The following is a 27,579-nucleotide window of genomic DNA, read 5'->3' as shown; positions in this document are numbered from 1 at the left end:
GGAGTGGGACTCCGAGGTTGGGTGCGTGGAGTGGGACTCCGAGGTTGGGTGCGTGGAGTGGGACGTCGACAGTGTGGGAGTGGCATTGTAATTATTGTATACTTTGTACAACAATTTGAAATAAAATATTTGAATTTGAATGTTTGTAAAAAAGTACTCGACACAAAAATTATAGAAATTACTGTTCTTTTTTTTTCGTAAACGCGCCAGTTTTAAATTAGCCTAAATAATGCTTATCTAAATGCTTCATAAGATTCATCATTTTAATATGCTGAATCTTGTTCATTATTATTATTATTATTATTATTATTATTATTATTATTATTATTATTATTAAAGAACAAAAAGGCACAATACCATGACTGGAACAATACATAAATAACCCACACATAGGAGAAAGGAGCTTACCATGATATTTCGGTCCAACTTTGACAAAGTCGCACTGTCCCAGCGTGACTTTGTAAGCTTCTCTCTATGTGCGGTTATTTGTGTATATTAATTATTATTATTATTACTATTATTATATGTATAATTTTAATATTGGTATTATAATTTATTATTATTTATAATGATTTTAATATTAGTATTTATAATTTATAATTTATTATTATTATTATTAAAGTGCTGTATGATGCACTATTTCCGCTTATTGCTGATGTAGTTATTTTATATACAAATATTTAAGGTTTTTTTTTTTACTTATGGTTTATTAAATTCCCCGTTAATAAAGTTCGTTAGAAACATTATAGAGTTTAGTAACAGTTATATAATTGACAGTTTACAGTGTTCAGTATAACTCTAAGTTATGGCTGATGCTTATTTTGGATTGCATTATTACAATTATTTTAAAGTCAGGTTTAAAACCTATTGACTGTACTTAGGTCATTAAGACGACATTTAACCTATACATTTAAAACAATACTCTGATACTTTAAATAGGGACCATAATAGACTTTCCATGTATAATTTATATACTATAAAATATATAACACGATATATATGGATACACAAAAGTACTTTAAGTAGTAAGTACTCGATATGATTCATTTGGTCACTTCTGCTAACGCTTTACATATTTTTTTTTGCATAATTACTAAAGAAACATAAAGGACCACCACCAGTTTGACTGGTCTGAGACCAGGCCGCGATTAGCGGACGATGGATCGAGCCTACACTGTTGTTTGTGCTGATTGACTGAGATTTCACGCTGCATGAAATACAATGTAATATCGAAGCAAATGCTCTTATAGTAAATATATTAATTTATTCTTTCATATAAAGCCTTCGTCAATGTAAAATTCACAAATTTCTGTTGTCGATTATAAGAACATGAAAATCAAGGTGCATTGAAGCAGACCTAACAGTCTATGGAAAAATATAAAAATGAATGCGCAGTCATATAATAAACTTGCTGTAGTACTTTAATATTGACTATTATATTACTTTTATGTAAAATAAAAATAAAAAGATTAAATAGCTTTCAGCATAGTTGAATACAATGAGAATCTATCTTGGAAAGATCAATAGACCTACTGCAGGTTCCTTATTGTAAATTTATATTTCTTCCTTTACTTGTCAGAAATGTCTCAGACTAATAAATTGTTATTAATTCTTTCAGAAAGGAGCTTAGCTCGTATATTAGCATGTTCATATTTTGTGATTATCTGAGGTTTGTTGCATAGTTCATATGATCCTAAAGAAAACTCAGTTAATAAACTTCTTAAATTACAACTGCATTTTGGCTTCTCATATATAATTTTGCTGCCATCAGAACAATGCACAAATGTACCATTTTTATTTAGACAACACGTGCATACAGAAAGTCAAGCAGTATGCAAAGTTTAAGAATTAAATCAGGCGGAGGAATAAAAATGCAGGTAAGTTAATAATATAATCTAGAACAGAAAAAAGAATCACTACTCAAGGTTTACTAGGCAGTACTAACTAGCATTGCTGTTCCTACTCATCTGTCCAATCCTTACAACTTGAATCAGCAGTTCAGTAAGTGGTTCAACACTGCACAGGATCATAGTAATTCGTAAATTTGTTGAATTTATTAAACAGCAGAATTTCAGTAGTAATCTCCATTGTCCTATATATATAAAAAATTAGCCTCTAATATTCATTTATATGTGGCCACAATATATTAAACCAAATTAGAGGATGTTATTTACTGAAAGCTGAAATACTGAACAAGAGCTCGTGCTGTTTGTTTTTATTGTGTTATCCTAGGATGAATCTTCATAATTTAGTACTACTGTATGCCTATAATAACACAATATTTAATTCAACCGTTGATAAAAAAAAAATTCCGTTTAAACACTTGGAAATTTAACTTAAAGACAATTTTATATTGGCTTAGATTAATTATGCCTATATTAATTTTATATTTGATTAGCTCAAATTATTTTTTTCTGAATTTTTACATTAAACCCATACCATTTAACCATAATGAACCTGGTATATATGTAAGAGATGTTTTTATATTCTGCATGATTTAAAAAAAATAATGTTCTGTCCATAACAACTCGCAAATATAACTTATTTAAGACGAGTAAAATGCAATAAGCTTCCCTTATATATGTAATATCTTTGCAGTCACAAGCATTTGCAAGGGTCTTCGCTGGGACAATTCGGGAGACCAGTGTATTTATATCCTCAGCTTTGAGTGAAGAAAGTAAAAAAAAATAATAATTTTATCACTTAACTTATATCTTTCTCTTTAGGCACTTTGATCCATACACATAATGCAGAAATATCGTTAGCTAAAGCAGTCAAGAAAAATCTCTGGCTGATTTATCATTATTCTGGTTGTGCTTATTTTGAAGGGTAACGGCCTGGGAATCTTGGAAATCACTCCTATTTTATCATCTTTCTCAGCTCTCCTGTGTCTATTTGAAAAGAAAATTAGGTACTTAGGGAAGGATTAATAATGTGTTCATATAACACTCACTTTTTTAATTATTAGACATAATAAATCTGAGTTTAACAAGGAAAATACTATTTGTTCTCTGACAGAGCTCCCTGCTCTAGACCCAGCCAACGTAGCCTGAGAAGGCCTGTAATATTTCTGCTTCTAAAGCTTGTTTTTCTTCTATCCTGTTGGTAATTTATGCCTTGGATAATATCAGTGTTCTCGAAATACATGTTATGAAGTATTCGCCTTTGGTTTAAAATGTACACTTCAATAATAATGAAAGAAAAGATACATGACCTATTCTATCAGTGAAGAGCTATGGCAGCAAGAACGGGAATTTGTGTTTGTTTATCCAAAATATATCATTTATTACGCCTTTATTTTGGATGTGACAATTGTGGATTTTACACACATTGAAAGACAAATAATTCTTCTTTCCATTGATGTATAATTCGTGCAAAGTAACTTTTGATTAAGAAAGGTATAGCGACTTAAATAAGAATATATAGAGTTTGAGAATACGATCCTCGTCATATTTGCACCGATTTCTTTAAGACAGATGATCGCACCTACATGTTCTTTATACAGAATAGAAGCTAAATGTATATACTACTTGAAGCGACAAAAATTTAATACACTAAAAGTGTTTATAGACCGTGATAATTGATAGAACTAAGTTAACAAACACAAATGGTCGCGAACACCGAGCAACTTTGAACGAAAACGAGTGCGTGTGTTTACGCTGCTACTTTTGCGTCCGCACGCAGGCACAAATACTCGATTTTAGTGTTGCCGCATCACTCCTCTCACTGAGACTCAACACAGGACCATTGCTCCTGACTCCATCTGACGGTCTTTTTCACCTGACGGTCTCTCCGTAACCTCTACAATGGCTGACGCTGCTGCATCCCCTGCTCCTGCCAAGAAGGCCACCAAGGCAAAGAAGCCTGCTGCCAAACCTACTCATCCTGCCTATGCTGTGATGATTGCTGCTGCCCTGAAATCCCTGAAGGAGCGAAGTGGGTCATCCCGTCAGGCTATTCTGAAGTATATCGTCGCTAACTACAAGGTTGGAGATGAGAAGAAGGCTGGTGTCCGTCTCAAGCTGGCCCTGAAGAAGGGAGTCACCTCCGGCGCCCTGAAGCAGGTCAAGGGAGCTGGTGCATCAGGTTCTTTCAAGCTTGCCAAGGATGACATCAAGCCTGTCGCCAAGAAGCCAGCCGCTAAGAAAGCTGCCGCCAAGAAGCCAGCTGCTAAGAAAGTTGCGAAGAAGCCCGCTGCTAAGAAGGCCGCCGCCAAGAAGCCCGCTGCTAAGAAGGCCGCCAAGAAGCCCGCTGCTAAGAAGGCCGCCAAGAAGCCCGCTGTCAAGAAAGCCGCTAAGAAGCCTGCTGCCAAGAAGCCCACGCCAAAGAAGGCCGCCAAGAAGCCCGCAAAGAAGTAAACCGACCTGATACAAAGCCTTAGGTTTAAGTGCATCTCTAGGTGCGACATACATACTTCTGTAAGAAGTGTTTACTTTTAAGTAAATTTTTATATTGTACCTGATGTTCTCATATACAAGATATCTCCTGTGTAAATAGTTAATTATATTATATATAGATTTTTATATTGTGTTTTGTGTTCCTTTACACTGTATGAACATGATTGGAATTTTTTTTAATTGAAGAACTGGACAATGAAATAGAAAAATCTTGAAATACATGATATATATAACTGAACCTGAAGTCTAATAAACTGGCTTAACGAATTGAAAGTATTAAAGCCAAAACTAAAGTAACATGGCTTAGAAATTAAAAAAAATTTAATGAACACAATACTGGATATGACTAAAAGCAAATTAAGTTTTTAAGATTCTCATACTTCAAATTCATGATTTAAGAAAATATTTGATGTATTTATAATCCTCAAGGAGGTTCCATAATGCTGTGACTAAGAGTTTAGCGCTGCCCGTTGAATATAATGCATGAAAACTCAACAGGAAAGATAACATAGCATAAGTGTCTGCCTTGCTGACAGTTTTTGTTAGGGACCAGTCTTTCCTAACCTGGTCCTCTTCCCAAGTTCTCACCCCCTTCAATTAAACCTTCACATTCACTTTGAAACAGGTCCTAACTTTGTTTTCGGGTTTAGCGCTTAACTTCATAATTTGTAATGTTTATCACAGTACACTATCAAATCTTACATTCTTTAGATAGCGTGACCTTGACTCTTTAACCTACCTCTGCCATGACCCGTTTTCTGGCTTTCTCCCCTTTTATGTATCTTGTTTAGAGCTATTTTATTGTCTCGTGGCTTGATAATGGTACAGTATGGATCGAAACATCGATTGGTTTCCATTTTCAATTGGTGAAATAATTATGAAATATCTCATGCCCTAACTAAGTTGTAGGGTAAGTTGCGCTGTATAACCCTTGCGGTTTAGCACTTCTTTTGATTATAGTGTTTAGCGCTTCCCCCTTGATTATAATAATAATAATAATAATAATTTTGATTATAGTAATACAGGGTAAGTTTGATTTAGGTGCTTCTGATGGAGGATCCATGATAAAGGTCCGTTGAGGTGGTGTCCATTACTGGCCATACAGTGTCTTTATATTCTCAAGACAATTAAAACGGTTGTATTTTTAAGTCAGGTGTGAATAAGGTTATTGTCCATTTTAGCCAAAGTTTCTGATCTTGACTTAAAAAGAAACTACCGTTTTGCCAAACAAGTAGAGTGTATATTCACTGTTGCAGTTTAACTACCACTATGCTAGAAATCAATCTGAGCATCATGAAATTAGTATATTCCATTCACGTTAAATAATACAGAAAAAATGAGAAGATATAAGATAAGCTGGGCATAAGAGATAATGGATACTATATTAAAACATTTCACTTGGTGACTAACCTGTTTCAAGTCTATAGGGAATACATGAGAAACGTGGGAATATATAAACGGAGGATCGTAGGATAGGTGCACCTGATCTGAGCATGTGAACAAGTGAAAGGTCACGTCGAGGAGTTTGATCAGCAAGAGGGATCCGGCAAGCTGAAAATGCCTTGACCTCAATATCATTATTATAGTAATAGTACACAGAAGCGACAAGTAGATGAGAGAGGTGTGCAACACGCGATTTTTTTTTTGTAGAGACGTTCCGTCAACCAGTGGCTTTAATAATCCAGGACAGAATAATTACTGAAGTTGGTAGAAGACGTGACGTAGCCTCGATAAATCTTTTTGAATAATCAGTGTTTCACGTGTCTTTGTTCTGTTTTATTTGTCCTTGGTGAGAATTAAGTTGATACTAATGGCCTGTGGTATGACTCCCCAGTTGACGAGAGAAGACATCAGCAGGTCTATACATTCTGCTCCAGGCCCCAGATTCATGGAATTCAATACTTATCCAAAATTTTAAGAAACCACTGTTTTGGGCCTTCAGTATTTTACGGAGAAGAATGCTGGACACAGGTGTCATCCTACAATTATGGAACTCCCCCCTCCCCCGATACAGTCCAATTTAATAAAGAAGTATACCTGGAGAGGGTTTGGGGGGTCAACCCCCCCGCTGCTCGGTCTGAGACCAGGCCTCGTGGTCTAATCAATCATGCTGTTACTGCTGGCGGCACGCAAACTGACGTACGAACCATAGCCCGGCTGGTCAGGTACTAACCAGCCGGGCTATGGTGCGTGTCCAGTGCCTTGAAGACAGCCAGGGGTTTATTGGTAATATCCCTTATGTATCCTGGGAGGCAGTTGAATAGTCTTGGGCCCAGGACGCTTGTGTTGTCTCTGTGTGCTCGTGGAGCCCCCGCTTTTCAATGGGGGAATGTTGCACCTGCCGAGTCTTATGCTTTCATAAGGAGTGATTTTCGTGTACAAGATTGATACTAATCTCTAGGATTTTCCAAGTGTATATTATGTATATCTCAGTAAAACTTAAAAAAAAAAAATATATACCCCTCGGGGAAGGTTCCTTGACGCTGGCGAGGGGCTCTTGATCTAGGGAATTGGATCTGTGCGCCAGTTCCCCGAATTGAGTCTGAATACCTTCCATTCCCTCCCCCCTCCCCACAGGCGCTGTACAATCCCTACGGGTTTCGCGCTCCCCCATGATTATAGTAATTATGTAATAAACTATAACCCAGTAGCTCTAACTGCTTTTCACAATTGCTAGGTCATTACGATGTAGTTCTGGATGCTCTAGAAGACAAGCTAAATGCTGATGTGTACATTGATTTTGCAAAAGCGTTCGACAAATGCGACCACGGTGTGATTGCTCACAAAATGCGTGTAAAAGGAAGTGGGCAGATGGATATTTAACTTATTTACAAATAAAATCCCCTCAAGGAAGGTTCCTTGATGTTGGTGAGGGGCTCTTGATTTAGGGAATTGGATCTGTGCTCCAGTTCCCCGAATTAAGCCTGAATGCCTTCCACATGCCCCCCCCAGGCGCTGTATAATCCTCCAGGTTTAGCGCTTCCCCCTTGATTATAATAATAATAATAATACAAATAAAATACAGAGTAGTAGTAAACAGGGAATTTGGAGGCTGCCACAGTAAAAGCTCTGTTCCTTAATAAGGCACGGTACTCGCCCACTTCTGTTTCTCATTCTTATATCCGACATTGACAAGGACATTAATCACACATAGTCTTTGATGATGACCCCAGAATTTCTGTGAGAGTGGCCTCCGTCGAAGACACAGGAAGTTTTCAGACAAAAATATGATGTTTAACAAGGACAAGTTTCAGTTGCTCCGTTATGGAAGAGTGGAGGAAATAGACTAAGTACTGGAAAGTCAAATCATTCAGTAGAGCGAAAGTTCCACGTGGGAGATTTAGGAGTAATTATGTCGGAAGACCTAACATTCAAAGGTCACAACAATGTTACTATTGCTACCACAAGGAAAATGATACACAAATGATAGACTGGATAACTAGAACTTTCAGTACAAGATATGTTGGACCAGTGATACCCTTCAAGTCACTTGTTCTTTCCAAGCTTGATTACTGCACTGTTCCTTCAAAGCAGGCGAGATTTCTGAGCTAGAAAATCAGTCTACAGAAAAAATTCACTGTTCATTTACATTCGATCAAGCATCTGAAATATTGGAAATGCTTGAAAGTCTCTTCAGTGGTATTCCTTGGAACGTAGGCGAGAAAGGTACACAATATATCAACTAGGCTGTTACTGCTGGCTCGTACGTTGGACTGCGTGCGGCCAGCAGTAACAGCCTAGTTGATCAGGCCCTGATCCATCGGGAGGCCTGGTCATGGACCGGGCCGCGGGGACGTTGATCCCCGGAATAACCTCCAGGTAACCTCCAGGTAATATACACCTGAGAAACCCTAGAGGGACTGTTTCCAAACCTGAGCACTTAAATCATTTGTATGCCAACAAGAGACCTGGCAAACGGTGCAAAATGCCTACTCTAAAAAGCAGGGGCGCGACGAGTGCACTAGAAGAGAACTCGATGAGTGTCATCAGATGTCCCCGACTCTTCAACGCTCTCTCTCCATGCGTACGAGGAATTACCAACAAACCTCTGGCGGTCTTCAAGAAGGAACTGGGGAAGTTCCTCAGATCATTGCTTGACTAGCCGGGCTGTGGTTTGTATGTTGTACTGCTTGCGGTCAGCAGTACCAGCCTGGTTGATTAGAATTTGATCCTCCAGGAGGCCTAGTTTGGGACTGGGTCGCAGGACATTGACCCCCGGAAACGTCCTTCACTTATCGAATGATGTTGAATGGTTAACTCCTAAGAATGCAGGCAGTGATGAAAATATGATGAACTGTATTTTCCGGAGTCTACTCACTAAATAGCATCCCATTAATTTTAGCAGTGTAAGGTGAGGTTGCTGAATTAGTTTTGGTGCGAAATTAGAAATTTGTATGCGATTTTGATTCGAAAAAAAAAAAAAAAAAAAAAAAAAAAACTCATCACTGCACATTGAGGCAATTTTCGAACAGATCAATTTGGTAGGGTGTATTAAGAGCACGGCAGTAATACAATGACTGGGAGTATGTTTCAAATAAAGGGGCTGAGGTTATATTTTGAGAAAATTTTGTATAAATTCATCAAAGACCTGCACCTAGTAGAGAGAGGAATCTTGTGACGACGTTTCGGTCTGTCTTGGACCGACAGCTCCTACGAGAGCTGTATAACCCTTGTGGTTTAGCGCTTGTTTTTTATTATAATAATAATACTAAGAGTTTTTTTTGTGAAATCTTCCTTCTACAGTATTGTAACTTTTTATTAAATTTTTTTTGTAAATATTTGGATATTGTTAAAGCGTTCTTTTGGTGGTACATAATGAGAGGATCCTCTGTGATGTACAGAAGTTTTGTTAGGTATAAACATTGCGTACTTATCGACTTTTCTGTGCATTAAATATATGTAACAAATGTATCTTGGAAAATAATTTCATTTATTATTAATTAATATACAGGAGTGATTAAGCCTCTAAGGGGTATCGATGAGTATTAATACCTAGGTATATATTTATGTTCTCATGTTATAATTTACTGGGTAGTTTGTATAGAATTGCTTCATTTAAGGGAGTAAGTAGGCTAGGGGCTGAGGGCTGTGCACTCTGCTGCCGTTTCTTCATGATTTTGCCATTTTTTGCCACAAAAATCAACGCCTTATTTAGCTCTCTTCGTAGTGTTGCAGTGTTACTTTCTTGTGAGATCTAACATAGTGGGTACGTATTATCATCCCGTTAAGGTATAATCTTCTATGCGTTGTGGTACGAACTGGGGGGTAATGTGAACCAATATAGTTGGACCAACTGGCGTTTGGCTATAATTGCTTTCGTTTGCCACATACAGGTTAGTAGTGTGTGTATTTCACACCTGGGGATGGTGTTTGGGTGACTAAGAGAATTCCACTAATGTTTATTCCTCCTCCGTTTTCAATTGGTTCAGGAATACAACCTTAAAGTAATTAGATGTGTTTCGATCCGGTGGTGTGAATCATTATATCATCAGCAAAACTAATCACATAATGATAGGGCTGACTAGGCATAGCATTAAGTAATGCATTAATTAGAATATTGAACAGTGTGGGACTGAGCACACCTCCCTGTGGGGTTCCTAATTCAAAGTCTTTAGTTACACTTCTATGTCCCTGGAACAACACAGACGATTTTCTGTTGGACAGGTAGCCTTTAATCCAGCGGAGAAGCGATCCTCCAACATCCATTCTGGCAAGTTCACTAATGATTACAGATGGACTATTGTCACACCCTGCGTCATTATGTACTGGAGTGTGATAAAATTAATGAATTTAGAAACAACTCGCTCATAAATGTTCAAGAAATGGCAAAGTACTTTATCCACAGTGGTATATTGCAGACCATTCTGGAGAAATACCCTGTCTTTGCTAGCTGTAAATAAAGCATTACCACATGTGTGCATGTGTGTGTGTGTGTGTGTGTGTGCGCACTCACCTAGTTGAGATTGCAGGGGTCGAGTCCAAGCTCCTGTGTACTCACCTATTTGTACTCACCTATTTGTGGTTGCAGGGGTCGAGTCACAGCTCCTGGCCCCGCCTCTTCGCTGATTGCTACTAGGTCCTCTCTCTCCCTGCTCCATGAGCTCTATCATACCTCGCCTTAAAACTATGTATGGTTCCCGTGTGTGTGTGTGTGTGTGTGTGTGTGTGTGTGTGTGTGTGTGTGTGTGTGTGTGTGTGTGTGTTTGTGTGTGCGTGTGTATGTGTATGAGTGTATATGAGTGTGTGTGTGCGTATGAGTGTGTGTGTGTGTGTATGAGTGTGTGTGTGTACTCACCTAATTGTACTCACCTAATTGTGGTTGCAGGGGTCGAGACTCGGCTCCTGGCCCCGCCTCTTCACTGATCGCTACTGGATCCTCTCTCTCTCTGCTTCCTGAGCTTTGTCATACCTCTTCTTAAAACTATGTATGGTTCCTGCCTCCACTACTTCACTTGCTAGGCTATTCCACTTGCGGACAACTCTATGACTGAAGAAATACTTCCTAACATCCCTGTGACTCGTCTGAGTCTTCAGCTTCCAGTTGTGACCCCTTGTCCCTGTGTCCCCTCTCTGGAACATCCTATCTCTGTCCACCTTGTCTATTCCCCGCAGTATCTTGTATGTCGTTATCATGTCTCCCCTGACCCTTCTGTCCTCCAGTGTCGTCAGTCCGATTTCCCTTACCCTTTCCTCGTACGACATTCCCTTGAGCTCTGGGACTAGCCTTGTTGCAAACCTTTGTATTTTCTCTAACTTCTTGACGTGCTTGACCAGGTGTGGGTTCCAGACTGGTGCTGCATACTCCAGGGTGCAGTGTATGAGTGTGTGTGCGTGTGTGTGTGTGTATGAGTTTGTGTATGTGTGTGTGTGTGTGTGTGTGTGTGTGTGTTTGTGTGTGTGTGTATGAATTTGTATGTGTGTGTGTGTGTGTGTGTGTGTGTGTGTGTGTGTGTGTGTGTGTGTGTGTGTGTGTGTCTCAACAATCAATATTTGCACCAATAACTCACTACAGTTGTGACCGGGTGTGGAAGTGTGAATTGCTCATTACACTATAATTTGTTCATGATTGTAGCCATGTATAAACCTAAGTAACCATTCTTACAGGATTCCTTACCTTTGTAACTTGTGAGTTCATTACCTTGTACCTAGTTCAGCCATCACAACTTTGGGAGCCCAGTCCCTGGACCCATTACGTACCTCTGTAATCTGTAAATACCTTTGTAACTTGTCATGATTGTGACTAGACCTACCTGGAGTTCATTACCTTTGTAAATTGTGAATTCATTACCTCTGTAACTTGCTCAGCTATCAAAACTTTGGAGTCCAGTCCCTGGACCAATTATGTACCTCTGTAACCTTTTGACTACCGCCCACAGGATGGGTATGGGGTGCAATCATTATATCATCAGCAAAACTAATCACATAATGATAGGGCTGACTAGGCATTGCATTAAGTAATGCATTAATTAGAATATTGAACAGTGTGGGACTGAGCACACCTCCCTGTGGGGTTCCTAATTCAAAGTCTTTAGTTACACTTCTATGTCCCTGGAACAACACAGACGATTTTCTGTTGGACAGGTAGCCTTTAATCCAGCGGAGAAGCCATCCTCCAACATCCATTCTGGCAAGTTCACTAATGATTACAGATGGACTATTGTCACACCCTGCGTCATTATGTACTGGAGTGTGATAAAATTAATGAATTTAGAAACAACTCGCTCATAAATGTTCAAGAAATGGCAAAGTACTTTATCCACAGTGGTATATTGCAGACCATTCTGGAGAAATACCCTGACTTTGCTAGCTGTAAATAAAGCATTACCACATGTGTGTGTGTGTGTGTGCGCGCACTCACCTAGTTGAGATTGCAGGGGTCGAGTCCAAGCTCCTGTGTACTCACCTATTTGTACTCACCTATTTGTGGTTGCAGGGGTCGAGTCACAGCTCCTGGCCCCGCCTCTTCGCTGATTGCTACTAGGTCCTCTCTCTCCCTGCTCCATGAGCTCTATCATACTAACTGTGTTTCGATCGCTGCACGATCCGAGAATATCCCATAATCCCAGCCTCATTTACCTCAGTCACTCGAGAAAGGCATCCATGTATCCCACAAGCCCAGTCCTTTATTAAAAAGGAATAGTTTAGGGTGGTTATAAAATATACACTTGCGCATGTATATGTATCATTAGGTTTGGTTAGAATAGATTACATTGGCTAGTATGGAGACAGATTAAGTTGGGTTTTGTGAGTATGGATTGGGTTTTGTTTGGTTGGGTCAGATCTTCAGGAGATTGTAGGCTTTGTGCACGCATCTTCGTCACACCCAGACATGACACCAAAAGAGGATACATAGTCCTTCCTAACAACTTTATTGTTAAACAGGTCTCCAGCATTCTCTTCAGCACTAGTAACGGACACCAAGGACACCTTGCAACGACTGTGATCAAATATTCTTGGGCGAATCATCGAGAGACCACGCACAAATTTCTGAACACTAATACGCCAGGAAAATGGACTAATTGAATGACGCCTGTTTCACACAAACTCCAACAACCACCTGATTAATCACAAGGGCACACGATTCATTGCCAATAACATTCAGAGAGGCAGGATCCAGGAATCATCACTCATGAGTGTATCAAGCAATTTCAACCAGAACAAAGGCTTCTACAGCATAAATGAGGTTTACCACAATGTTGTTAATGACATTAGAAACACAATGCGGGTTATGACCTTCATTGTGACACCTTTTGTACACTAAGTTATTTATTTTATACAGAGACCAACAAAACCGAGTATTTATAGGGGTTGGAGAGAGGTCCTGAGGTGAAAGAATGAGGTCATGAAGTCGTACGTGAGTAGCCAGCCGTGCGGTTAGGCGCCTACTCACCTAATATCTTTATTTCTACAAGTACATGTACATGGTATAAAGGCCTAGCTGACATTAATGGCATACTACTGTATAGAAAGCCGCTTGTTATGCAAAGAATTTCGGGTAAATTAGGTCAGCTTTGTCCCAGGATGCGACCCACACCAGTCGACTGACACCCAGGTACCCATTTTACTGATGGGTGAACATAGACACCCGGTGTAAGGAAACACGCCCAGTGTTTCCACCCGGCCGGGAAACGAACCTGAACTTTGGCGTGTGAAGCGAGAGGTTTCGCTACCAGGCCACGGGCCAAGACACAAATGCTGTATAATGCGATCTTTTATTGATAACGTTTCGCCAACACTGGGCTTTATCGTCACAGCCATCAACTTGAGCATTCCTCATCTGCTCCTAGGCTAAGGGACTGATTACCTCATCATCTACTGTCTGCTGTGTATATTTTTAGTCTTCATATTTTGTCCTTGTATTGATAAAGCCACTAGGTGACGAAACGTCTACAAGTTAAGATGTCTAATTCATCTTCATCATGTTGTCACTACGCTCCCTATATATACGCACATCCTCTCCACCCAAGTAGATCTGTTTGTGACTTGATAAAATCCACTGTGTGGGCGAAATACTGTCAAAGAATGGCATTATACTGCATTAGTCTCTCTTCATCGTGTCGGTATTTTGTACCATGTGGGCTGGCTACTCGCCTGTGACCTCATCACCCTATTTTTTCACCTCAGGACATCTCTCCAAATCTCATAAATACTCATGAAGTCCCCGGTGAACAAAATGTCTTCACAATAAAACGCCATTACCTACGGCAAAATGCCGCCAATAAAAAGTAGGGGCGCCATTGGTACACTAAGGGAAAACACCATAAGTGTCCGGGGCCCACTGTTCATGTTAGTTGCCAATAAACCCCTCTAGTCTTAAAGTCAGTGCTCAGCCGGGCTGTGGCTCGTAGTCGGACTGCTGCGCAGCAGTAACAGCCTAGATCAGGCCCTGATCCATCGGGATGATGACCGGGCCGCGGGGGCGTTGATCCCCGGAATAACAGGTAACTATTTAATACTGCCGGAGATGTGTAAGTGGTCTGGCATCACAAATGATGATTACACTAAATAGAGTAAGTGGTCATCTCTGTGGTTTATCTTGAACACTATGTGCTTAATTGTACGCTTATTGATATCTCAAAAGTTATCTCATTAATGAAAATGAGATACCAGGCTTGTTCAGCAAATTTCCTAAATTTGCTTGCAAGAGATAAGTCGACTGTGTATAAGAATTCAGTTTTACCTCTAATTCTTTATGTATCCATATATTCTTGCGCTGCCGTACACAGTATGAATATATGGTGCACAATAAACTAGCCGCTTCAGTGGCAATATTTAATGTGTCGGTATACTTAACCGTTATGCTAAGATTATCGAGTCTCTTGCCAGGAAACTTGTAAATCGGTTCCCACATAGCACTGCAGTACGCCTACTGGCCCATGCTGGGCAGGTCTTTCTCCTATCTAGCCCTGCTCAATCATATATTTGTCTTCCATTTTTCAAGCTCTTCAAGGTTTAAGCTTTAACACACTAAGCTGGTTCTGCCGCTCACAACGTTCCCTATACATGTACTCGTTCAGATCTTTGTTTTTGACTTTAGAAAACCCACTGTGTGGGCGAACTTTGACAATAAAGTTTCACATACTTCATGTTTGTGTGTACTCATCTGTTTGTGGTCGCAGCTCCTAACCCCGCCTCTTCACTCGTCGCTATTAGATCCACCCTCCTTGCTCTCAGAGCCTTGTCGTACTTCTCCTTAAAGCTGTGTATGGATCCTGCCTCCACTACATCACTCCGGATTGTTCCACTTCTTGACTACTCTAGTGCTGACGAAATACTTGCTAATATCTCCGTGACGCATCTGAGTTTTCAGCTTCCAGTTGTTGCACCTTGTTCCTGTGTCCCATCTTTGAAGCATTTTGTCTATATTCCCCCTTGTCAATTCCTCTCAGTATTTTTATACGTCGTTTCCGTTTCTCTTGTATTTTCACTGAATAAGTCTGCTGCGCAGACGAAAATTCGTCAATAAAGATACCAGACTGTTGCACACGTATGTTACTCATGAACTTGTCAGTATTATATACTGTTTATACAGATGTGAGGGTAATTATCGTTTCCAAGAGTTAGGGCTTTGCACTTTTCCACATTAAAGAGCATTAATTTGTTTAAATGTTCCAGAAGTTCGATGGTATCCTCAGTTTATTTACCCTTGTCATTTGTTATTCAAAATTCATCCTTGTGGAATACCACATGTGACTGGTCTCAACTCTGATTTTACCCCATTTATGCAAAGTCTGTTTTCGTTCAATGACAGTTTTCCCATCTACATGAGCTGCCACCTTCTTTAACCGCCTTTCGTGTGGTATTTGATTACCGAAATCCAGTAATCGACTAAGCATTCTTTATCATGACCCACTGCTTCGTATGCCTTAATATAATAACACAGTTGCAAAATTCAGAGAATCCAACCTTAACACAAGTACCGAGAGTAACTTAAGCAGTTACTAACTGAACACAGGTTAGTAAGTTTATTTAGGTACAGGTGCCCATAAGTACAGTTATCATACATAGTGTAAATTATCTAGGATAACCCTAATAAGTCAGACTGACTTATTCCCATTGGGGTCCTCGACTACAATGGAAACAAGTTACTTTGACTTCTTTTGAGTTATCCTATATAATTTACACGTTATTATGCAAGACAATTGTAATCTCTCAATACTTGTACAGTTGTTCGTATGTACACTTACTGACTACGGAAGAATAACAAATTTCCATTTACATTAGCTTACCAAGAATCTTTCAAGAGAACGAAGATTATCTCACCAAAGAAAACGTATATACATCTCTGTCGCTATAGCAACGAGACGCCAACTTAAAATTAGGAGTGTACATGTGGCTTTGTATTTTGGAACTTCAAATGTAGCTAAATGATATACCGGGTAATTAACTAAAAGCCACACCAATAAAATCACTGGGCATGACAGATAAGGTAAGTACACTAACGTGATAGTGAGCAAGAACTAAATATGGTGAAAATTTTGTTGCCAGTGATGTGATTTTATTAAAGAAATAAATAGAAATAAAAAAGATAATGTTGATCTGTTAATACTTTCAGTTATTGAGATTATAATAAGCACTTGAGAAATGTTTATTTACATAAGTAACCTTGGAAAGTTGTTAACCCAGGATACCCCAGGAAAGAAAAGCATTGTGGCTTATTTCCATTTGGATTCATTTTTCTTTAAGCCCCTCCCAGGATGCAACTCTCAACAGTATAACTCCCAGGTATTTATTTACTGTTAGGTAACAGGGACAGCAGGTGTTAGGAGAGTTGCTCGAAGTGGCTTGTTTGTACTTTTGATGAGTTCCGAGTTTTTCTACTCCCGGAGCCCGGCCATGGGTCAGGCTTGTCTGGTGTTTGCCAGGTCAGTCAGGCTGTTACTACTGGCGGCCCTCTGCCCATACATACCCATTGTAGTTTGGTTGATCTGGCACCTGGAGTTATACCTTGAGAGGGTTTCAGGGGTCTAAGTAAGTAAGTAAGTTTATTCAGGTATACACAAATACAGTTACATAGAATTATCATACATAGCAGCATGTGTGTAGGGAACCTAGGATAACCCAAATGGGTTACGCCCCCGCGGTCCGTTCTGTGGCCAGGCCTCATGGTGGATCAGGGCCTGATCAACCAGGCTGTTACTCTTGGCCGCACACAACCCGACGTACGAACCATAGCCCGCCTGGTCAGGTGCTGACTTTAGGTGCCTGTCCAGTGCCTTCTCGAAGACACCTGGGGGAAGATACTTGTCCAGTTTCTTCTTGAAGACTTCTACATTTGTTCTAACATTGTCTCTAATATCTTCTGGTAAGATGTTGAATAGTCTGGGACCCCGGACGTTGATACAGTGTTCTCTTATTGTGCCCACTGCACCCCAGCTTTTCAGTTGGTTTATTTTACAGTTCCATATCTCGTGGTTGAAGTGGTAACCTATTCGGTTCACAAGCGAATGAGCCGAGTACAAATTGAAATGTTGGGCATGTTTCTTTTACACGTAATGCCCCTGTTCATCTAGCAGTATCTCTTGTGGGTGGCATCCTGGGAAAGACAGCAAAAGGATCCCAATAGAAAATCACAGTGCCATCCTTGAGTTATCCTGGGTTACTATCTTTTCGATAATCCAGTAGCACTGTTGCGACTTAATAATTTTTTTCCAAAAAAGTGTGTAATAGCGAGGAAGTAGCCACTTAATTAAAATAACCGTCAAATTATTATTACAATCCAGACTAAGCGCGAAACCCACAAGGGTCATACAGCGCTGAAGACCCGTTAAAAATCAGTTGCAATAAATAAGAGAGGCGTTCAATTGTTCGATTTCTGCCCGATAAGTATGTTATTACCTGGAGTTTACCTGGAGAGAGTTCCGGGGGTCAACGCCCCTGCGGCCCGGTCTGTGGCCAGGCCTCCTGGTGGATCAGAGCCTGATCAACCAGGCTGTTACTGCTGGCTGCACGCAAACCAACGTACGAGCCACAGCCCGGCTGGTCAGGAACCGACTTTAGGTGCTTGTCCAGTGCCAGCTTGAAGACTGCCAGGGGTCTGTTGGTAATCCCCCTTATGTATGCTGGGAGGCAGTTGAACAGTCTCGGGCCCCTGACACTTATTGTATGGTCTCTTAACGTGCTAGTGACACCCCTGCTTTTCATTGGGGGGATGTTGCATCGTCTGCCAAGTCTTTTGCTTTCGTAGTGAGTGATTTTCGTGTGCAAGTTCGGTACTAGTCCCTCTAGGATTTTCCAGGTGTATATAATCATGTATCTCTCCCGCCTGCGTTCCAGGGAATACAGGTTTAGGAACCTCAAGCGCTCCCAGTAATTGAGGTGTTTTATCTCCGTTATGCGCGCCGTGAAGGTTCTCTGTACATTTTCTAGGTCAGCAATTTCACCTGCCTTGAAAGGTGCTGTTAGTGTGCAGCAATATTCCAGCCTAGATAGAACAAGTGACCTGAAGAGTGTCATCATGGGCTTGGCATCCCTAGTTTTGAAGGTTCTCATTATCCATCCTGTCATTTTTCTAGCAGATGCGATTGATACAATGTTATGGTCCTTGAAGGTGAGATCCTCCGACATGATCACTCCCAGGTCTGGCGTTGGTGTTTCGCTCTATTTTGTGGCCAGAATTTTGTATATTTATCCATATTTATAGAAAATTAACTGACGATAAGAAAATAATATACACGGGGGCTTCCGTAGTTCGGGATGTATAATACATTAGATTTAGAACGTTGGTATCCCCACCCAGTCTGCTGGTATCCCTACGCAGACTGTTGGTATCCTCCACTCAGTCTGCTAGTATTCCTACTCAGGCTGTTGGCATCCCCACCCAGTCTGCTGGTATCCCCAACCAGTTTGTTGGTATCCCTTTGCAGACTGTTGGCATACCCACCCAGTCTGTTGGTATCCCCACGCAGACTGTTGGCATCCCCACGCAGGCTGTTAGCATCACGCAGGCTGTTGGTATCCCCGCACAGGCTGTTGGTATCCCCACTCACGCTGTTGGTATCCCCACGCAGGTTGTTGGTATCCCCACTCAAGCTGTTGACATCCCCAATCCTTCCAGGGAGGCTTGGTCAAGGACTGGACCGCGGGGGCGTCGACTCTCAGAACACCCTGGAGGTAGACTCCTGGTATCACCACGCAGGCTGTTCGTGTCACCACGTTCACTGTTAAAGCTGCAAGATGTGCTGCTTCACGAACAGTGACCTGGGGTCGTCCATAGTGTAAAATATACATAAGTTCTAGTGAGGGACACAGCACTGCCATATATTGTGAAGGAATGACCCCTCAGACCAAGCTTATGTTGGGACTGTCTCTGTGTAGAGATTTATCAACCTGAGGACAGTGGAGCATGTGAATGCTAGGACCTATTGATCCATGCTAGGCATGTTCATTTCACACCCAGCTACATCCACTCATCCACTCGTGTACCTAGAGTATATTTAAAGCTAACCAAAATTCTCGATCCAGCGACACTACCTGGGAGTTTGTTCCGCTTATCTACAACTCAGTTACTAAATTAATACTTACCTGCATCCTTTCTTGATCATAACTGCACGTGTTTTTTTCACGTCTTGTCTATATCGTTACAGTTAATTTAACATTTTTATTATGCACCCTATACCCATCCTGTGGGTGGTAGTTAAAAGAATACAGAGGTACGTAATGGGTCCAGGGACTGGGCCGCAAAATTTTTGAGAGCTGAACAAGTTACAGTGGTAATGAACTAGTTACATGTTTATATCCGGCCACAATCATCATGAGTTATTTGTGCAGATATTAATTAGGTTTCTCTCTCTCAGAGAGAGAGAGAGAGAGAGAGAGAGAAATGCTTTATTTACATTGAGCAAAGTCAGGATATTTTTCCAGAATAATTTGTAAAATGTCATTATGGATAAAATACTTTGATATTTCTTTAACGTTTATGAGTGAGTTGTCTCTGAATTCATTAATTTTATTAACCATTTGCTTCCATACACAAGCAGTGCACAATAAGCTGTGAGACAGAAAACTTCAGTACATCAGTAGTAATAATACAGCAGCATAGCAAATTAAATTTCCAGTAAATGATATAATTTTTGTAATATGTTTCTAATTTCCAGTAAATGTTATAATCTCTGTAATTGTTTCTAACACAGTAACTTTTATTAGAAAGTCTTATAAAGGTTTATGTAATGTTTCCTTTACAATAACGAGTACATTATGAACCTCCCCAATAACAAGATAAAAAAGTTATTACATTTATTTTTTTTAAATTTTACACTACTTAATTTTACACTGAAAATAAAATCTGTGATAAAAAGTATAGTGTAATTCACAGACTCTTAAAGCATTTTCCAACACACCCCTGGCTGCCTTTTAGAGGGAACTTAAGTTCCTTAAGTCATTCACTGAACAGCAGGGCTTTGGTGAATGAAGAGGACTTGCGTGCAGCTGACATCAACAGTCCAGCCGATCATGCCACCAACCAGGAGGTCCCAGACACAAGGAGTCTTCTGTTTGACCTCGCAAGCAAGATACAGCTTCATACATTTGAAGCCATACGTCCATCTTCTTTTCGACACAAGCATTCACAACATTTGCTTTATCCACCACCAGTGAACCTACTAACATTAAATAGCTTACGCTTCACGTACACGTATGGCAGTTAACCTTAGTCAAATATACAACATTGATCAAACACATTTTTCTCTTCTCTTCTCACTTCATCCTCTTCTTCATCTCATTCTTTTCTATTCTTCATCTCACTCTTCTCATTTCTTGAGGGACTGATCACCTTAAAAAATAAATCTTTACCTCGCTAATATTCCTACCATCTTCATATTTAGTCACCTCTGTAATTGACTAAAGAAGCCCACTATGTGGGCGAAACGTTGCAACAGTGAAGATACCTAGATGTACGTACGTCTTACGCATCTACCAGTGTATATCATAGAATTTAATCCCAATTAAAGGGTTAAATGTGCAATCGACAGACTTGAAAACTAACGAACTGAGAAATACATATAGGCGTATATATCCTGCGTGGGCTGTGACTCGATAAAAAATTTTGAATGTTTTCGAAAATATATAAATTAAAAATGTTTATAACTATGGTTCAGATCAAAGTGAAATTATTAATCAGATGCAATCCACTAGTACTGATTTTTTTTTTCAACATAATGGTCGCCTCCCACCGAGGCAGCGTGATTCCTAAAAGAAAAAAACCTTATAAAGCTTTTCTTTTTACATTTAGTAATTTATACAATAGGGGTTACTAGCTCCTTGCTCCCGGCATTTTAGTCGCCACTTACGACACGCATGGCTTACGGAGGAGAGAGTCTTGTCCACTTGCACATGGAGAATAGTACTGATACACAAAGAACTTTCAGTAAGAAAGGTTGAGAAAATTGGACAAAGTGATGAATTACCTTCTTCATGTATCTAATATACCATTAATTTTCTTATGTTTGAGCAATTTTTTTCTGTTGTCTACCATTTTATGCATGTATTGTCAGTGTTAATGTTATTTACTCTGTGTTGACGGGCCTACAAATAACCTTGCTAAAATCTTGAATCACTAACCTGTAACTCACAGGTATGGACCTTTAATATCGCCCTTGTACCTTGCGATTCACGCTTTGTCTCCCCCCCCCCCCCTCCAGTCCCCAAGTTGCGCACGACCTCCTGAATCACCATCAGCTCAGCTACTGGGTTAAGCCCTGGTTCTTTCCCTCTTACAAAAACCCTTCCTCTAACCAACCTATTCTTCCTCTATCCCCACTTCCCATCTCACCCCTTCTTGGGGTCTTACCTAGAATATCTTGATCTTGATCTTGACGGGCCTGATAATTGATGTTCATGCTTGTGCTGATGGCGCTGATGTTCATGCTTGTGTTTATATAAGCTTGTGTTGATACGTGTATTGGTGTTTATACTTGTGTTGATGTATGTGATTGTGTTGGTGATTTTACTTGCGTTGATGCGTGTGCCGATGATGTATATGCCCGTGTTTCAGATCCTGAGCTTCGGGGGGCTTGTTGTCGAGGAAGCCGCGGGTGACCGCAAGAGAAATGTAATGATATACTTCCACTTAGAGGACGATACTCTACGCCTTGTGGAACTGCCTACACCTAATGCTGGCGCCGTCCAGGGTACGTCACATACACACAAGCCATCAAAACCTCACTCTTCTCCCTTTATGCCATTTAACCAGCAAGACATACCTTAACATAAGCATTACAAATTCATTCATCTCTTCCTCTGTTGGGAACTGGTCGATGCCACTACTGTACTTCGATATGGTTAGGTAATTTATTTTAGCAATTTGTATTTCGGGGGAATCGTTAAACCCGTAGGGGTCATACAGCGCCTGGAAATGAGCTGCAACTGGGTTAGATCCAAGGAAAGGGAGGAACAAACCCAGTTCCTTAAATCACGAGCCCCTTCTCACCTGCGTCAAAGAGGTGAGACTTGGGTATAGAAAAATTGTGTTCATTTATCGTAAAACTGGGGCCAAGACCCCGGACCCATTATATACCTCGGTTTTGTTGGGTGATTATGATTTACAGTGTGCGTGCAACTAGTGGGATTGACGGAGGAAGGGTCGGGTGGAGCAGAGTGGAGAGTTCCCTATTGAGAAGTGGATCTTGGGGGGGGGGAATAACATTGGATCAGGCAATGGTCAGTTTTTTCAGGTAGTCATGAATTATTTTGCCTGGCGGTGACTAATTCTGTTTGTTATATTACTTCTGAATCATTCATAAAATCGTCAAATATGTTTATTTAGATAGGTCTCTCAACGCTGGGTCAATTTAAGAGGGGAGGGGGAATTAACGTGGTTGTGTAGTTTGAATATTCATACCATAGGGTTTCTCAGGAAAGGGCGCCATCCTCCTTGCCCTCCCATTGGTATAAAACTCTCTCAAGCGCCTGGTAACCTGTTTCGAGGTGCTCTGACGGAGAAACAGAAATACTGGTGAAGACCAGATATATGTTAGTTTCCCCAGAATACATAAAATCGTCATCGTAATTAAAAGTTAAGTTTACCTAGCAGTAAATAGGTAGCTGGGAGTTAGTTGGCCGTTGTGGGTTGCATCCTGAACAGGAATGCGAACCACAGCGTATGGACACGTCTCCTTAAACCTGCCATTTTTCACTTAGCAGTACATAGGCACCTGGGTATCGTGTTAGGCCATTGTTCTGGTTCAGGAAAACGACTGTTGTGAGGTAGGAAGCCTAATTCTGGTATGTCAGCAGTCCAGAATAATAGCGAAGCGCCGTCAGTAGGTCACTTTTTCTTGAACAGTGTGTGCTTTATTCACTTATTGAGGATTATAGAGATATACAGCGTAATCTGTGATATATCACCATGTCTTATTAATGAGAATAAGATGCCAGACTTATTAAGCAAATCTCCTAAATTTGTTTGCAACAGTATATATAAATCCAGATCTACCCTTTTGGGGCCTAGCTCTTAGGTCTTTTGTGTATCCATATGCTCTTGCGCTACCGTCCACAGGATGGATGTTGGGTGCACAATAAACTAACAGCTTTGCTGGCAACATCTATGGTGAACAAAACACTACTTGCAGAGGGTCTTTAATGAATGGTACAGCGTTTCACCACAGATGTACTTAATAAAAACTGGTGAAATGTTATACCAATAAAGACTACAGTGCAATTAGTGTTTTACCACGCCAGCTGATGCTTAAGTTCCACTGATCGGGGTCATTACATGACAATAACCTGAGCCAGGATGCATAAACTATTTCCTGTTCATATTGAGTTTTCTTGCTCGAACTACAGCTTAAATTCTCCAACATTAAGGGGGTTGTGCAATTTACATAAAGCAGACTAATAGTTAAATTCAGTATTGACTTTGTTTCCTAACGAATAAAACACCAGCACACTGCTAACAATAGTTTGCAAAATAATAATGCAGAGAGACTGCAAAAATAAAAGAATGTAGTAGTATTGGTGTTGCAGGGACCCTGGTGGGGAGACAGCGTGTGGCCACCTCCACACACCCTCTTGCTCCACACCTTACCCTCCACCATTTCAAGGTAATGTATGTTCTCCATCTATTTACCTCACTTCAACTTTTCCACGTCTCTTCACGTCATGTCTCCCCCTGGCGTGAGCACCACCTCTCCCTCATATCAGCACTCCCGTCTCTCTCCCTCACGTTAGCACCTCCGTCTCTCTCGTATCAGTACTTCCGTCTCTCTCGTATCAGTACTTCCGTCTCTCTCGTATCAGTACTTCCGTCTCTCTCGTATCAGTACCTCCATCTCTCGCGTATCAGCACCTCCATCATCTTTCGTATCAGCACCTCCGTCTCTCTCGTATCAGTACCTCCATCTCTCGCGTATCAGCACCTCCATCATCTTTCGTATCAGCACCTCCGTCTCTCTCGTATCAGTACCTCCATCTCTCGCGTATCAGCACTTCCATCATCTTTCGTATCAGTACCTCCACATCTCTCGTATTAGCGCCTCCACTTCACTTTCTCACGACAGCACCTGCATCTCTCTCCCTTGCGTGAGAACCTCCTCTCCCTTGCGTGAGAACCTCCTCTCCCTTGCATCAGCACTCACATCTTTCCCACGTTACCACCTCCATCACTTTAATTAAAGTTTAGCTTTTGCTACCTCTACAGGTAGTTTAACATTTCTAAGAAAAAAAAATGAGTTTCTCTATGGGATATAATTTTAAGTAATGTGCAAACTTTTTTTTTCTTAGGGTCAGTTGCTGAATATATAATACATAATTTGAATTAAAGACCAGTGTAGTTTTCATATCCCGAACTACAAGTTATCTGTAGAAGTTACCTCCAAGCTGGCATTTGTAGTGTATATGTAGTATGTATGCCTAGTTTAGATAAATATATACATTATAAATTGTTTACAGTAATCATACATTTTTGTATGTTATAATGTGTACGTTATAATGTGGGTTACATTAAATATTTGTCGAAACAGTGAGGAAAATCGAATAATATATAATATGCAGTCATTGGTGAGTGCAACAGTGTAACACAGGCTGGTTGTGTTGATGTAGTAATGAGGACGGCAGAGGGATCCCAACAAGTGAGAGGCTGTAATATTTTGGTGCATATTTAACTTCGTTATCTAAAAATATCATAAGTCAGTAATATATTTCTGAATGAATAATCAATTATACTTTCATAAATCGAAGCAACATTGAAACTGAACATGTTTAGTCTCTGAAGTGAGGTTATGAGGGCTGGCGTCATGAAACTTTAAAATTTCTTAATGGAAGCTACAGAAATGAAGCCTACAGATACATAAAATGAGTTCTACTTTCGTAGAATTAATTTATATTTAGTATGGAATTGACATGGGTATGGTAACGTGATTAACAGCCCATTCGCTGTGGCGTGCATGTCCAGACTAAATCCCATGTATACACAAGACTTAATAACGCTGTGTGATATTAACAGTACCATAAGACCACCATTCGTTAGGTTATTTGACAATTATTAATACAGGGGTATCAGATGTTCCAGTGTAAGCATAGTGCCTCCCCCAGAAGCGAGTACTATGAGACTGAACTATGAAGTTATATTCAGTATATGCCACAACAGTGTATACAGTGCAGTGTGGCAACAACCAATAAGAGTAGATCGCTTCATTGACTGGTGGATTAAGACTTCAGGTCAAACCGGGTTCAGGATAAAACACGTCTAACCTTAATATACATGAACTGATGATTACCCATTTATCTGCTTAGATAGAGCTCGAAAAATTCTAATTAGGTCGTAATATTGTACTCCTTTTAGTTGTCTCTGGCTGGGTTATTGAGGCAGGAAACATTCCTATTAACCTCCCCCTCCCTCTCCCTTCCTGGGTTAGTTAGCATGGTTGGGTCTACCTACCTCGAGGCTACCTGGAGGTTATTCCGGTCAAAGCCCTTCGGCCTGTCAGCAAAATTTGTCAGGAAACCGGACAAATGTTTCTTGAAGTGGGTCTTAGTCATATGATGACCCGCCGCTGGAGACCCGGGCCAGGACCCATCCTGGCGAACTTACCTGCTACTGGAGCTTTTGGTCATTGACTCAGACCTTCACCCGGCTTACCAGTCTACTTTAAAATTAAGATTATAATTATAACCATGGGGAAGTGGAACAGATTTCTTCCTCCGTAAGTCATGCGTGTTGTAAGAGGCGACTAAAATGCCGGGAGCAAGGGGCTAGTAACCCCTTCTCCTATATATATTTACTAAATTTAAAAGGAGAGACTTCAGTTTTTCTTTTTTGGCCACCCTGCCTCAGTGGGATACGGCCGGTACGTTGAAAGAAAATGAATTATAACCGGTAATATGAAGGTTAGGTAAGATTTGTCATGTAGGTGATCTTGGTTGGCAATATGACGTTTTTCAGAGCATAGTTCTAGCTGCCCAGACAACTTTTGTTCCGAGTAGGGAAATTAGATCTAACAAAAATGATCCCAAATGGATGAACAATATATAGGCATATATAGGCGTATCAAAATAGGGGATGGGCAGTTAAGAAAGGAAAAAGAAAAGCAAAAAGGGATTATGAGGCTAAGGTCGCAAGGGATTCGAAGACTAACCCAAAAGGGTTCTTTCAGGTATACAGAAGTAAGATTAGGGACAAGATTGGCCCACTTAAGAGTAACTCTGGTCAGATCACTGACAGTGATAAGGATATGTGTGAAATTTTCAATACCTACTTCCTCTCAGTTTTTACCCAGGAAAATACTAGCGAAATTCCTGAAATAATAGATTATGTAGAACAGGACGATAATAAACTATGCACGATTGCGGTAACTAGTGACATGATCCTCAGACAAATAGAGAAATTAAAACCTAACAAATCCCCAGGCCCTGATGAACTGTTTGCAAGGGTGTTAAAGGAATGTAAAGAGGAACTTAGCATACCTTTGGCTAATCGTTTTAACATACCACTACAAACTGGCATAGTGCCTGATAAGTGGAAAATGGCAAATGTAATACCTATTTACAAGGCAGGTGACAGATCCTTGGCTTTGAACTATAGACCAATAAGCCTTACGTCCATTGTGGGAAAGTTTATGGAATCAATAATTGCCGAAGCAATTCGTAGCCATCTTGATAGGCATAGTTTGATTAATGAATCTCAACACGGTTTTACAAAGGGGCGTTCCTGTCTTACGAATTTACTAACTTTTTTCACTAAGGTGTCTGAGGAGGTAGATCATGGTAATGAATATGATATTGTGTATATGGATTCAGTAAGGCTTTCGATAGAGTCCCACATCAGAGGCTATTGAGGAAACTTAAGGCACACGGAATAGGAGAAAAAATTTTCCTGGGTAGAGGCATGGCTGACAAATAGGAAGCAGAGAGTTTGCATAAATGGGCAGAAATCAGAGTGGGGGCACGTCACAAGCGGTGTTCCTCAGGGGTCAGTGTTGGGCCCGTTGTTGTTCACAATTTGCATAAACTACATAGATGAGGGAATAAATAGCAACATAAGCAAATTTGCTGATGGCACCAAAATAGGTCGTCCAGTTCATTCTAATGAGGACACTAGAGCACTCCAGGATGATTTGAATAGACTGATGCAATGGTCGGAGAAGTGGCAGATGCTGTTTAATATAAACAAATGCAAAGTTCTAAATGTTGGACAGGAAAATAACCATGCCACATATAAAGTAAATAATGTAGATCTTAATACTACTGA

At 40.4% G+C, this 27,579-nt stretch overlaps 2 protein-coding genes across 2 annotated transcripts in view; both read left to right on the top strand.

The window, feature by feature from the left end:
- LOC128684811 (EF-hand domain-containing family member C2-like) overlaps positions 1-27,579 on the top strand; it is a 130,662-nt gene that overhangs the window by 68,999 nt on the left and 34,084 nt on the right. Inside the window, exons 3-4 of the mRNA XM_070079975.1 lie at positions 21,889-22,024; positions 23,859-23,935. Coding sequence (XP_069936076.1) covers positions 21,889-22,024; positions 23,859-23,935 — 213 coding nt within the window. The remainder of the gene's footprint in view (positions 1-21,888; positions 22,025-23,858; positions 23,936-27,579) is intronic.
- On the top strand, positions 3,707-4,523 carry LOC128684812 (histone H1-delta-like). The gene has a single exon (XM_053771091.2). The coding sequence runs from the start codon at positions 3,807-3,809 to the stop codon at positions 4,356-4,358; it is 552 nt and encodes a 183-aa protein (XP_053627066.2). The 5' UTR covers positions 3,707-3,806; the 3' UTR covers positions 4,359-4,523.

The sequence above is a fragment of the Cherax quadricarinatus genome, unplaced genomic scaffold (assembly GCF_038502225.1).
Source record: "Cherax quadricarinatus isolate ZL_2023a unplaced genomic scaffold, ASM3850222v1 Contig65, whole genome shotgun sequence".
Classification (NCBI taxonomy): domain Eukaryota; kingdom Metazoa; phylum Arthropoda; class Malacostraca; order Decapoda; family Parastacidae; genus Cherax; species Cherax quadricarinatus.
Note: the sequence above shows the minus strand (reverse complement) of the source record. Positions and strands in the feature narration are given on the sequence as shown.